Below are 13,102 nucleotides of genomic sequence, written 5' to 3' on the forward strand. Positions count from 1 at the left end.
AATTTTAGGTTATAATTACACTTATATGTATATGGTAGTATTTTAGTTATTTTAGAGGAGCAGTTTTCAATTTGCGCGTATAAAAACTTCCCTTTTTTTCTTTTCCCGCTAATCAGGTAAAACCAAACCTTTTAATAGGTTTGAAAAAAAGATAAGGGCGGGTATTTTTATGAATACTGGTAATAATGAATATTCAGTGTTTTTATACTTTTTTACCAACTTAAATTTGAAATAACTTTTTAATAATTTTTCAATAAAAAAAAATTATTAATAATTAACCTTTCTTAGAGATGTTAGAAGTAACTTATCCCATTAAAACCTCCTATCGGCCAGAGTTGGGCAAAAACAAATCAAACTAATGAATAAAAAATAAAAGTATGAATAACTAATTAATTTGTGAATAAAGAATAATATTTTATTTTAAATAGTTTTAGTTGTGAATAAAAAATAAAAATTATTCTGAATAATTTAACTTATGAATAAATTGATTATTCTGAATAAATTAGTTAAATAATTTGTGAATAATATCCAATTTTGGTGTAACAAAATTATGATAAAAATATAATATACATAACAAAGCAAATAATTATAACAACAATATCAATAATTTACATAATAGTAACAATAATCGTGATAAAAATAATAATTAATTTTAATTTTAGTTTCTATTTTGTAATTCATAATTTAAATTTGATTTTAATACAACTTTATACTCAAATAAATCATCTGACAACCTATTTGACTTTGGTAAATTTGTCATCGTCGCAAAAGAGAAAAGTCTCTCTACTGGAGCTGAAGACGCCACAGGAGTATTGTACCGAAGAAAAATTTTTTTGATAGTAGGATACGAGTTTAAACATTCAAGACGTTGACGTGGATCCTCAAAATATTTTAACACCTTGAACATACATTTAAAACCATAGTTAAATTAATTATAATTAAAACATTTAATTTCATAAACATACTTCAATCTCAGTAGACGTCGATGTATCTGTTCTGTCGTTTTGTGTTGCTGGACCAAAGTCATAAAAGTCAGAGTGATCGTCTTCAATTTCAAAATTTTCTTCACAAGTTTTTGTTTTAGATTCAGCTGTTACTGCTTTTTTAAATATTGATAAAAGTTTATCACGAGAAGATGACGTATGAATACAATTTAACCACTTATTTTGAACTTGGGGTGAGAAAAAGCTGCAATATCAGCTTCGACTGTATTAAAACTTAAAATATTAGAAAATCTTTTTTCGATGCTATCAAGGAGACTTTTTCGAATTAATTTATAATACATCAATTTTTCACTGTCAACAATCATTAATTTTTATTGCAAGCATAATAGTGTAGGAATAACCATACCGTAAAATACAATTTTATCTCCTTGTAATATGTCCAATGCCTGTGATAAAGGCTTAACACAAAACAAAAATTCTTCAATGTAATTATGGTCAGAAGCAGTAAATGAACACTGCTTTAAATTAAGTGCTCTAGTAAGTTCACTAGATTTTTATTTTTGAATTTGAGTTAACGAGTCAAATAGTGAATTCCATCTCGTCTCACCGGGTCTTGATAGAGTATGTCCTAAAATTGACTGAATTATCTCTGCTGATTTTGGTCGACTTGCCGCATTCCATAATGTATTACACTTTTGCATGACTTTAGTATGCATTTCATTGAGATGTAGTGATGATTTGATGGATTTCATTAAATCACTGGTAGCACAAAGGCTTAATGTATGAGCACAACATTGAATATGCCTAGAAAGAATAATGTGAGGTTCATTTTCTAAATCTTCACTTTGAAAACTATTAACACTTGAATCGCTATCGCTTTCATCAGTATCATGACTATCGCTCAGTTTTCTAAAATGTGCCATTTTTACACCAAATACATCAAATGCTTTAACCATTCTTCTTCTTCAGTATTCAATCCTGAGATTGGTTTGTAGCAATTCTCCACTCATCCCTGTTACTTGCTTTGTCTCTTCGTAAGAAGTACATCCTTGGTCCTCTATTATTTGTTGCATATATTCCATTCGTGGTCTTCCCCTAGCATTTTTTCCTTCCACGCAGCCTTCTATAATCAATCCTAGCAACCCACCATGTCTCAATACATGTCCAATCCATTCATTTCTCCTTTTCTTGATACTGCTCCATAAAGTTCTTCTCTCGGACATTCTTTCTAATACTTCCTCGTTTGTTACCATGCCCGTCCAACTTATTTTGAGCATTCTTCTGAAACACCACATCTCGAAAGCTTCTATTCTTCTTCGCTCTTCTTTGGCAATCGTCCACGTCTCGCTGCCATACAGCATTATACTCCATACGTATGTCTTCAGGAGATATATTCTGGTACGTATGCTAATATTTTTTGAAGTAAAAAGTCCTCTCTTTTTGTTAAATGCTATCTTAGCTTGGCATATTCGCTTTACTCATCTTGGGAAATAGTTTGACTCTGGCCCTCCAATAGTTGCACACTTTGAGATGAACTTGACCTGCTTTCATCATTATAAACTAAAATTGTGTCACTGCCACTCGTAATACTCAAATCATCCATAACTGTATTATTTTTACGCACTTATAGAAAAACGAAAATAACTATATAGTTAACTGTCGATACTATACTAAATTAAATTTCAGTACATCTTCAGCTACATCAAGTTATGTCAAACATTGTTTTTAATTAATAATAAAAATGTTATTAAAGCAGTAAAACGCAGGTAAATAACATGTCGATATCTAGTGCTAAACCATTTAGATTAGCCTCATAGAAATTATTTATGATTTTTGGTTTTGACATTTTTTACTGCAGGTAATATAACAATAAGAAAGAAATACTAGTTTCAATTTTCAGTTAAGTTGTAATTTTAAATTACCTACGAATCATTTGAGATAAACACGACTATGAAGAATAATGAATAACGAATAATTGAATAATGAATAACCGAATAATGAATAAAAAATGTAGAATAACTGGTTGAATAATGAATAACGAATTATTGTAAAAATTAAAATAATCTAGAATAAAAATAATCTAGAATAATCAAATGAAAAATAAACGAATAAAGAATAATTTTTTATTCAAATAATCAATCGAATAATTTTTTATTCGAATAATGCCCAACTCTGCTATCGGCTATAAGAAATCAGCTAAGTTTCATCGCTATCAATGTGTACATTATTTTTATTGCAGTATATTGGTATGTTAGTTAATTAACTATTTTAATAACTATATTTACTACTTACACAATATCAAGAATCAATTTATACGATTTAAAAGAGTTCTAATTTCAAAATAAAGAGTAAATCAATTATCTAATTAGTTGTTATTTCATGTTTAAATTAATTTGACATTTATCACTGTTCTTAAACTAAAATCATAGATTTAAATTCAAAACTTATTTTTTAGTATGTTAAATATTCTTAGAATTTCACTATATTACCAAAACCATATTAAATTTTATTTTGATAAATTAAACCATAAAAATTCAAATCACAGTTATTGCTTTTAAAATGGTACAATTTTTTAATGCTGTACAAGATACAAAAAAATAAACTTAATACTTAATCAGTCAATAATAGATATAATATTATTTACATTTCAATATTATTTTGTATTAAAATAAAAAAATAACAAGGTAAAATTAAAAATTACACGTTTAAAGAGAATTTAATCAACTATACAAAAATATTTACAAAATAGTTATTAATAAAGTAAAAAATTTAATTTTAAATGGCTTATAATACATTGTGTTACTAATATTTTTACATTAAAATTTAACCTTAAAATTTGCTAGATCTTTCCTACAATGATTACATTACATAAATATTTTTGGATCCAATCGTAATCTTAATTTAATTGAATAATCCATAAAGTTATTATATTAGTATAGAAAAATTTTTTGCTATATTTTAATTATAAAGTTATAATTACTAATTTTTATTATATCTTGTCTATATTCTGATAAATACATTATTATTAGAACAAAAAATTTATAATTAATACTATACTTACATTTAAAATGAATAAATTTGTGTACATAGAAATAATTAACAACTATCAAATACTATATTTTTTGTGGGCCTCAACAAAATGACACTTTTGCTCGTTTGTTTATTAAGGTCAGAGTTGGGTCAGCATAATACACAAAAGTATAAGTATGATATGTACACATTACACATCGACTTTTTTACAAACAATACTCATATCATGACAAATGATTCATATTTAAAAATAGATTATTTTTTTAATTTATATTAAAATATTGTATTTATTTAATTAATTTTTACTTCACTTTAAAAATATAATCGTTGAAATCCCAAAAAATTTCTACAAGAATGACTAACACATAATTTATCACACAAAATATAAAAACATGAAAAAGTTAATTTTATTACCCAACCCTGATTAAGGATCAAAATTGCATGAATTTGTATGTTATACAAAATGCTGATTGTTTTTGAAACCAGCACTTCAATTGAATCAGTCATTTCAAAAACTACATTTGTCACTGATTTTTCAGTAATGACTTTGTCGAATTTGATAATTATACATTATTATGTATACTTANCGAATTTGATAATTATACATTATTATGTATACTTATGTATTTGGGTAAAAATTTCATTTGTCAGATTCATATTTACTACAAAAGTCAATGACTTCATTCAAAAATGTTTCTGTATTATAACATTTTGTCAAGTTAAGTTTTTGTTATTAAAGAGAAATATTTTATTTTTTTTTAAATGTTTTATTAAAAGTGCAATGGTTTATTAAGCAAAAACAACAAAATTTTTATTTTGAAAAAAGTTGTTACCCATACCAAGTTAAGATAAGTTAAATTTTTAGGAAAAAAAATATATTATTTTATTTTATTTTTTTATTTAGATTTCATATTATAAATTTCTATTCACTGCAAAAACAATGCAAATCAAACATGTTTTATTTCAATTTAATGAATTTGGTCAAAGTTAGACTATTTAAAACTATGAATTATAAATACCAGAAACCTTAAAAATAAATTAGTAAATAAGTGGAAGTGCAAAACAAGTTGGATTTCTAGAGTAATTAAGTTTTTTTTGATACATGGAAATTTAAATTTTATTACTCATGTCGTTTTTGAAATGACCGTTTCAATTATTTTTTATCATTATTTTGTAGAAAACTTTATTTTTTTTGCTCAACTTAGAATTTTTTTCACTTTGGAATTGTGAAACACCTGTATGAGAGTTATACCTTATACTTTATTCCATGACAGAATATGCGTAATACATGAATTCATGTAGAATATGCGTAATGCCATAGAAAATTAAGTATTAAGATAACCCTCATACAGACATTTTAACAATTCCTAATGAAAAAAAACCAGTTTCACAAAAAAAACCTTGATCCCTCATAAAATGCATTGCAATCATGCCTCCACTAGTATAGGTCTTGAGGTTAGGTCTAGTATGGAGTTTTTGTTCTGAATAACTATTATTTCTCCCTTAAAAAAAATAATAATATCTTCATCATGTAATAATTTTTATTGGAAGAAATTTATCCCACCTAAACTACTTTCTTTCAAGCACAAGAAAAACTGTAAAACCTAGCACTGACACAATGAAAAGAGAATAGGTAAAAATTTATTTATTATTTATTTATTTTAATTTATAAAATATATATATATAATTTTTTTTTAAATTATATGTTAGCATCCTCTAATATTAAATAATTATCAATTATAACAATTAAATATTGCAAAGTGTATGACCCTTATATCATCCTATGCCCTTTTCTTGGCACGGCACTGATGCCAATTTTAAAATACAGTAGAACCTGGATAAGTTAAGGTTCAAGGGNGATGCCAATTTTAAAATACAGTAGAACCTGGATAAGTTAAGGCTCAAGGGAAATTATTTTTTTAACTTAATAAGGTTTTTGAACTATTAAAAAAAAAATTTGACTTAAAATTATTTAAGAATTTGAGTTTGTATTCAACACTTATTTATAAAAATATAACAGATTGATTCCAATTGGCAATACTAAAATTTGTGAAGTTTTAATGAATTTATGTATTTATTTTAATAATTAACAGCTTTTAAATTTAAACTAATTGCTTTAACTAGTCTAACCTACCACATTCAAATCTTTTAGCTATACAACTACAAATAATTTATTTGTATTATCTATAATATTTATTTCTTTTGAGTAAAATTTTCTTTTTCAAGGAACGCAATATTGTTAACCTTATCAAAATTCTACTGTAGTAAACATATTATCTATAAAAATAATAATTTTACTATATTTTTTTTTTAAATACTTGAAAGTAACATATAAAATAACAATTACTTATATCTTAAATTTTAAGATATTTTCTTACTACTCCCTCTAATATTACATCATAAAAATAGTACTATAATAACTACATGTATTACTTTATTACATTGCCCTATTTTAATTAAAAAATTTAACAATTACTATTAGATTTATTTATTTTTTTGCAATCTAATATTGTTCAATGAAAATTCAAATGAGAAATTTAGCTACAATACTGTATTTGTAGTATAACAATTCATTCTAATGTTGATCTGATATGAAATTAAAGCTTACTAATGTAGTATGTTAAGACAAGTGTATACAAAACCAATAGACATCAAAATTGTACAAAAACTATAACTGAAATCAAATTTATAACAAAATAAATTAACTTACATGAAATAAAATTTGTAATACTAAAAAAGGAAAAATGATTTCATTAAACTCACTTTAGTTTGTTCAAGAACTATATGTTAATTCGATAGATGACTTTATTATGATAGACAGTAATAAAAAATTATGATTACAATCTTTTTTTGTTTCTTAATATGATTAGGATATTAATCTTATGATATTGAAGTATCTTAGTTTACTTATAAGTGCATACTTAATAATACAGATGATAACTTACAATAGCAGGTATCAAAACTAAAAACTGAATTTATATTAAAACAATTTTTTTAACAAATTTATTTACTGTTGGCAACTTTCTAAATAAAATTCAAAATAATTTTAATTTATGCAAATTTTTATATATTTTAAGGACACTTGTTGCTATTTAGTGAAATAAATTAAGTGTTCTAATCCATGCACACTTAATTAAATAATAATAGCTATGAGCACCATATCAAAATGGTTGCTTAATATTTATTTATTATCTACAGTGAAACATAACACAATCATAAGTTCTCTTTATAAAATTGTGTATTAATATTCTGTAGCTGAACCATACAATTATTCAATTTGAGAACTCTAATTTAACTAAGATAAAAATTATTTTAATTAATCAGTGAAAAGTTTAAAATTAGTTTTAAAATTACATTATTTTAACATACTTTCATAATAAAGGTTATTGAAGTTTATTACATACAAAATGTTTTAAAATATCATATTATTAATATCATTTCATTTATAACATTCCCAATTATACAAAATTGTTTAATTTCAATATGGATATAATGTCAAATTTTTGTCTATTTGCTAACCAATTTAAAAAAATATATTCAAATAGTTAAATTTAGATAATTACTTACAAAATTGTTAAATATAGTATACCAATATTGTTCTGTATATTATAATCATTTTGGAATAGTTGGAAAATAAATTAAAAATCTATAGCCAAAAAAAGATCATCAATACATGTTTTTGGAGCCTGGAGATTTTTAAATCTGGCCTTAATTATACTACACATGTAATATTACATCATTATATTGACTTACTTTTTAAGTAAAATGTCACTACAGCAAAACTTATTTTTCTCAAAAGAAATTTGAGAAAATTTTTCGGTAAATTTCATTTTTTCTGCAGCTATTTCATAAAATAAAATTATTAAGACAGATCTATAAAATTTACTTCATTGTCTATTGTACTCGCCTATTGTTCGATATTCTTTAAATTTAATTATTTCAATAAACTTTCAAATATAATTTATTAATTGTAACAACATACAAATAAAACAGTTTTTTATTAATTTACTGCACTAAAACACTATATTTAGATAATAATTAAACAATGTAACATTATTAATGTACAAAAATGTTTGACCACGCAATCTTGTAGTACAGCCAGCAAATTAGTACTGTACCAGTTTAGTTTTTTAAGGTTATGTTTAAGATAATTAAATAACGAACAAAAATCTTTTAAAAGACGAGCGTTTATATGGTTATGTTAAAGCTTTTAATTCATATCAGTCAACAAAAGTTAAAAAGATTATTTTGTGTAAAGAATGATTACGATAACATTATCGTAGTATTTGATTGTATTTAGTTATTATACTATGGTGAAGGGAGGCTAAGAAATTTATGCTTTAGTCTTACATACCCAAAGACTGCTATTAATAATACACCGAAAATCCGATTTGTATCTATTATTGTTATCACTCATTTAGTGCGTCGTAAATTTTTATGGTTAATTTACCTGTCATAACTTGATCAATAAAATTTTGTTTATGCAACAGCAAATAAAAATAATGACTTCTGTATTTAATACAGTAAAATAACAATAGAAACTTGGCATAAAATCACTCAACTTTAACAAGCTGTAACGGACTAACGGTTAATCGGAAAAAAAAAATTGTACGAACAAAGTTGCTTGTAATTTTTTTTTCTATCATATTATCAAATCAAAAATAGTGGTTCCCATTTAAAAAAATTATAAATAAACATTTTTATCCCTGAAGGGATAAAAAAAAATTTATTTAGCTTCATATTATTGTAGAGTTTTATAAGCTTAGTAATTTTTCTCTGTACAAAAATTTAATATTTTCAATAGTTACTGAGTAAACGAGTGTCTTATCCTTAATGAATCACCCTGTATATTATATTATCCAGTATGGGATAAATAATTTTATTATTTTGCTCTCTGTAATGTTCGACTGACCTGAACCCCTCACAATGCCTTGAGACTTCTAGGCGCCTCTGTCAATCTGACTGATTCGATACAGCAGTTGTCGGGAAATAACTATTGTCAGAACGGGTCGTTCTATTTCCGTCTGTAAAAGTAGTTTTTTTTTTTTAGTTATACGCACTGAAACTTTTTTAGTTATTATATATTTTTAGTTTCGATACAAAGCTGAGAAAATATTGGTTTTACTATGATGTGTTTTTTTTTTGTGTCTGTTACCATTTTTTCTCAGCTTTCACCGAATCGATTTCTTTCAATGATACGTCAAGAGATCACAAATTGTATCTAGTCGAAGACATTACCCTCAAAAATTGAAAAACTTTCCCTCGTTCCCTGTAAATGGGGGAAATCTCCAAAAAATTACAAATTTAAAAATCACTAATTTTCGAAAGTTTTTCAATTTTTTTTACTTCAAACTGCAATAACATTTTCAAAAATGACCAAATCAATATAAAATGATTTTAAAGATGCACAATGTCTTTACCTATCATTTGTTATAATATTTTTATAAATCTGACTCTTAATCTGAACCCAAAAAAATAAAAACTATAGGTTAAAATGAAATTTAAAAATATAAAACTATGTCCTTGTATATTATATCATTTTAACTTCGATGCGAAGCTGTAGTGAATCAAAAAAAAGAAGAAAAAAGATATATAATTTAAATACTTTATTGTAGTAATAATGATAATAATTAAGGGGTTATTAATTTAGGGAGCTACTTTGACAGTTGCTCAAAAGAAATAAGTTAAATAGAATATGACGGGATTTTGATTCTTATTTGATCCACTACTTTATTGTATTAATAATATTATTACTCGGGATATGAGTACGAGGGTCTGTAAGAAAGATAGAAGATGATAGAAAAATAAAGTGATCTTTATTTTATTAATATGGGATTTATCATAATTAATTGTCAATTCTTAAATATCAATAATGCCACGAGTTTTGACGGTTATCGATGATAGGTGGGATTGAGTCACCTCGTGTGTCTACCCAGAGTGGTATGGTGGCTATACATATGAACCTCCAACCTAACTCCTGAAATAGACACGTATCAACGATATAACTCTGCCAAGTAACTCTGTACAAACATTATCGATTTATTAAATTTACTTGGTATATTTATTATTATTGATAATCACTTGATTTTCCTGTATGCCTACTTAATCTATGTACTCATAATATTTAATTTTAAACCTTATTTATTTTTGGTGAATTTATTAGATTCCTACCTTGATATTTTCTGCTATACTCTTAAATAAATAGATTTTGTATTTTGTGAACAAATATAACTGTGTTGACGGCAGATCACTTCTTGCATATGTTTCGTAGTGTGGAATGGTCGAGCGTAGTGAGTGCCTCTGTAAGTATCTGATTGCATCTGTCTTAGAATGCTCTTTATTTTTGGCTTTTTATATTAAATTTGACCGTAGTTCAAAGGCAAGAAGTAATCCCCGACGTCACCGTTATTTCTTTATTAATCGTAATTTATTACATGTTATTTATTACATTTTCATCAATAATGATCTATATATTATAAAATACAATCATATCTCATATAATAATTTAGACATACTTTATTACCCTTCATCTTATGTGCTACCATTACATATTGTTTATTATTTCCTGTTTGTTTTATATAATTAATATATACTCTTTTTCTACGAAATTTCATTAATATTTTTAAACATTTAAAAGGTACATATATATATATATCTTATTTTTATTGGTATACATTTTATTTTGTGTAATTGATTGATTGAAGTCTTAAATAATACATTATGACATTAATGATCTATTGTGTATACAAATAATTTATTATGATATTAATGATGTACTATGTATATCATTACAAAGCCCAAAAGGTATTAATTTTTTTTTATAGATGCTTGATGTCTTTACCTATCAATTGGTATATTTTTTTTATAAATTTGACCCTAGACCTGCCCACAGGGAGGGATTTAAAATGACAACTTTTTCACAAAAAATTAACTTTTTCAACTTAACTTTTGAAAGTGTTCCAGAAATACTGACACTTTTATATATATCTTAAATTAAAGCTAATGTAATATACTTTATTATTGANTAAATTAAAGCTAATGTAATATACTTTATCATGAAAAAAAAAAATTTCGGACTTTATTTTATCTTCATGGTGAAAATAGTTACCGAATGCTATTTTTGTGTGAAAATTCTCGATTTTATATTTTACATTTTTAACTTTATAATGCTATAACTTATTGTAAAGTGTATGGATCAACACAATTTTTTATGAGAAATAATAATCCCTTTTTCATTCGACATACTTTATCTTAATCAGGATATTAATAAGGAGCTAGCAGATCATGTAGCTCTTAGAATAATACACCAATTTTTTAAANAGTCTAAATAATAAATTAAATAATCTTATTTGTAATATTTCATGTGAAAACTTAGATTTTTTTATTTTAACCGAAACTTGGCTAAAATCCGAAGTATTAGATTCAGAATTAAATTTTCATAACTACAATATATTTAGATGTGATAGAAGTGAACTAACTAGTAAAAGTAGTCGCGGAGGAGGTGTAATGATTTGTGTTAACATTAAATATAACAGCGAACTCATTGTGATTCCCTATGATACTGTTGAACAAATATTTGTATGATTACCTTTAATAACACTCATAAGCTTATCATTGGTGCATGTTATATACCAGAGACTAACCTACCATCAGTTTATGAAACACATGCAGCTACAATAAACTGGTTATTTTCAAGTTTTGGAGATAATATTGATGTTATTATCGCAGGAGATTATAATTTACGTGGCACAACATTTTCTTGCAACAACGTTGGCTTAGTTGTGGATGGGCGTCGGTCCGAAATAGTTGATATTATTTATGATTGTTTCTCTATACATAACTTGTCTCAGTGTAATTCAATATTTAACCCATATGGCAATATTCTAGATTTAATTTTTACAAATTTAAATTTATTAACTGTTGATGTTTGCTTAAATCCACTAGTTGCAGTAGATAAACCACACCCCCCTCTAAATATAATGTGCGAGTTTTCTAGTTTTAATAATTTATCAACTCCAATGAAAGTGTATCGGAATTTCAATAATATCAATTTTGATAAAATCTCATTAAGTCTTAATAACATTGACTGGTATCAATTATTTTCTAGTGGTGATGTAAATAGTGCGGTTAATGACTTTTATTCCGTTATTAATGAAATATATATATATTCCTATTTTTAAACAATCTAAACGTAAGTTTCCATCTTGGTTTGATAAAAATTTACGTTCATTAGTAAAAGAAAAGCGTGTAGCTCATTCTGAATATAAAAATAATCTAAGTTCAACTTCCTACATGAAATTTTCTAATTTGCGTGCAAAATGTAAATACTTTTCTAAGCGTTGCCGTGAACAATACCTACTTAATTTACAAAATAATTTTACTGTTAATCCCAAATCTTTTTGGAAGTATATAAATAATAAACGAACAAATAATGTATTGCCCTCTAGCATGGTTTATAATGATAAAGAATTTAACAATAACATTGATATAAGTAATGCTTTTGCTGATTATTTTTCTTCGGTATATGTTAAACCACAATCTAATAGCACATATAATCTTAATTTAGGCTCGGAATCACTTTTAAATGTTTCTGATCTACATATCACCTTAACTGAAGTGTTTGAAGGCCTTAGTAGTTTAAGTATAGATAAAACAAGTGGCCCTGATCAATTGCCCCCAATAATTTTGTTTATATGTCGGTATGCTTTAGCTCGTCCATTATACATGCTATTCAATCAGTCTCTCTCTCAAGGCATATTCCCTGATATTTGGAAGTCTAGTTATGTATTACCTATTTTTAAATCTGAAAATAAGAAGCTAGTAAATAATTACCGCCCTATATCCAAACTATGTACTGTATCTAAACTTTTTGAAAAACTAATAGAATCTAAATTGTCTAATTTATTCAACAACTTTTTAATTGATGAACAACACGGTTTTCGGTTTCAAAAATCGACCTGTACTAATTTATTAGTGTATTACAATGAAATCCTAAGTATTGTTGAAAAAAGGAAACAAGTTGATGCTATCTATACTGATCTTAGAAAAGCATTTGATTCTGTTGACCATCAGCTTTTAATAAATAAACTTAGTGTTATTGGTATCAATGGCTCATTGCTTCAATGGTT

At 25.4% G+C, this 13,102-nt stretch overlaps 1 protein-coding gene and 1 long non-coding RNA gene across 3 annotated transcripts; both read right to left on the bottom strand.

Annotated features, from left to right (window-relative positions):
- Positions 1-475: 475 nt before the first annotated feature.
- LOC126896353 (uncharacterized) lies at positions 476-1,900 on the bottom strand. Its single transcript, XM_050669052.1, has 3 exons — positions 1,552-1,900; positions 966-1,195; positions 476-898 (listed from the first exon to the last, which is right to left on the bottom strand). Exons 1-3 carry the CDS (start codon positions 1,898-1,900, stop codon positions 659-661), a joined length of 819 nt encoding a protein of 272 aa, XP_050525009.1. The 3' UTR covers positions 476-658.
- Positions 1,901-4,563: 2,663 nt separating this feature from the next.
- Positions 4,564-7,794, bottom strand: LOC126895013 (uncharacterized). 2 transcript variants are annotated; one of them, XR_007701569.1, is made up of 4 exons: positions 7,728-7,794; positions 6,738-6,943; positions 5,860-6,648; positions 4,564-5,808 (listed from the first exon to the last, which is right to left on the bottom strand). It is a non-coding gene; the product is annotated as an uncharacterized LOC126895013 (long non-coding RNA). The 2 variants fall into 2 exon arrangements; XR_007701570.1 differs by lacking the exon at positions 7,728-7,794 and adding an exon at positions 7,542-7,620.
- Positions 7,795-13,102: the final 5,308 nt, after the last annotated feature.

This window comes from Daktulosphaira vitifoliae, unplaced genomic scaffold, assembly GCF_025091365.1.
Source record: "Daktulosphaira vitifoliae isolate Bord-2020 unplaced genomic scaffold, ASM2509136v1 Scaffold_1, whole genome shotgun sequence".
In the NCBI taxonomy this organism is placed as follows: domain Eukaryota; kingdom Metazoa; phylum Arthropoda; class Insecta; order Hemiptera; family Phylloxeridae; genus Daktulosphaira; species Daktulosphaira vitifoliae.

Excerpts from the sequence above, each read along its gene's own strand:
- LOC126896353 (XM_050669052.1), bottom strand. The coding sequence starts at position 1,900 with ATGGTTAAAGCATTTGATGTATTTGGTGTAAAAATGGCACATTTTAGA. Across the intron at positions 1,196-1,551 it reads ACATACTCTATCAAGACCCG|ATTGCAGCTTTTTCTCACCC; the intron begins GTGAGACGAGAT and ends GTCGAAGCTGAT. Across the intron at positions 899-965 it reads CGACGTCTACTGAGATTGAA|GTGTTAAAATATTTTGAGGA; the intron begins GTATGTTTATGA and ends TGTATGTTCAAG.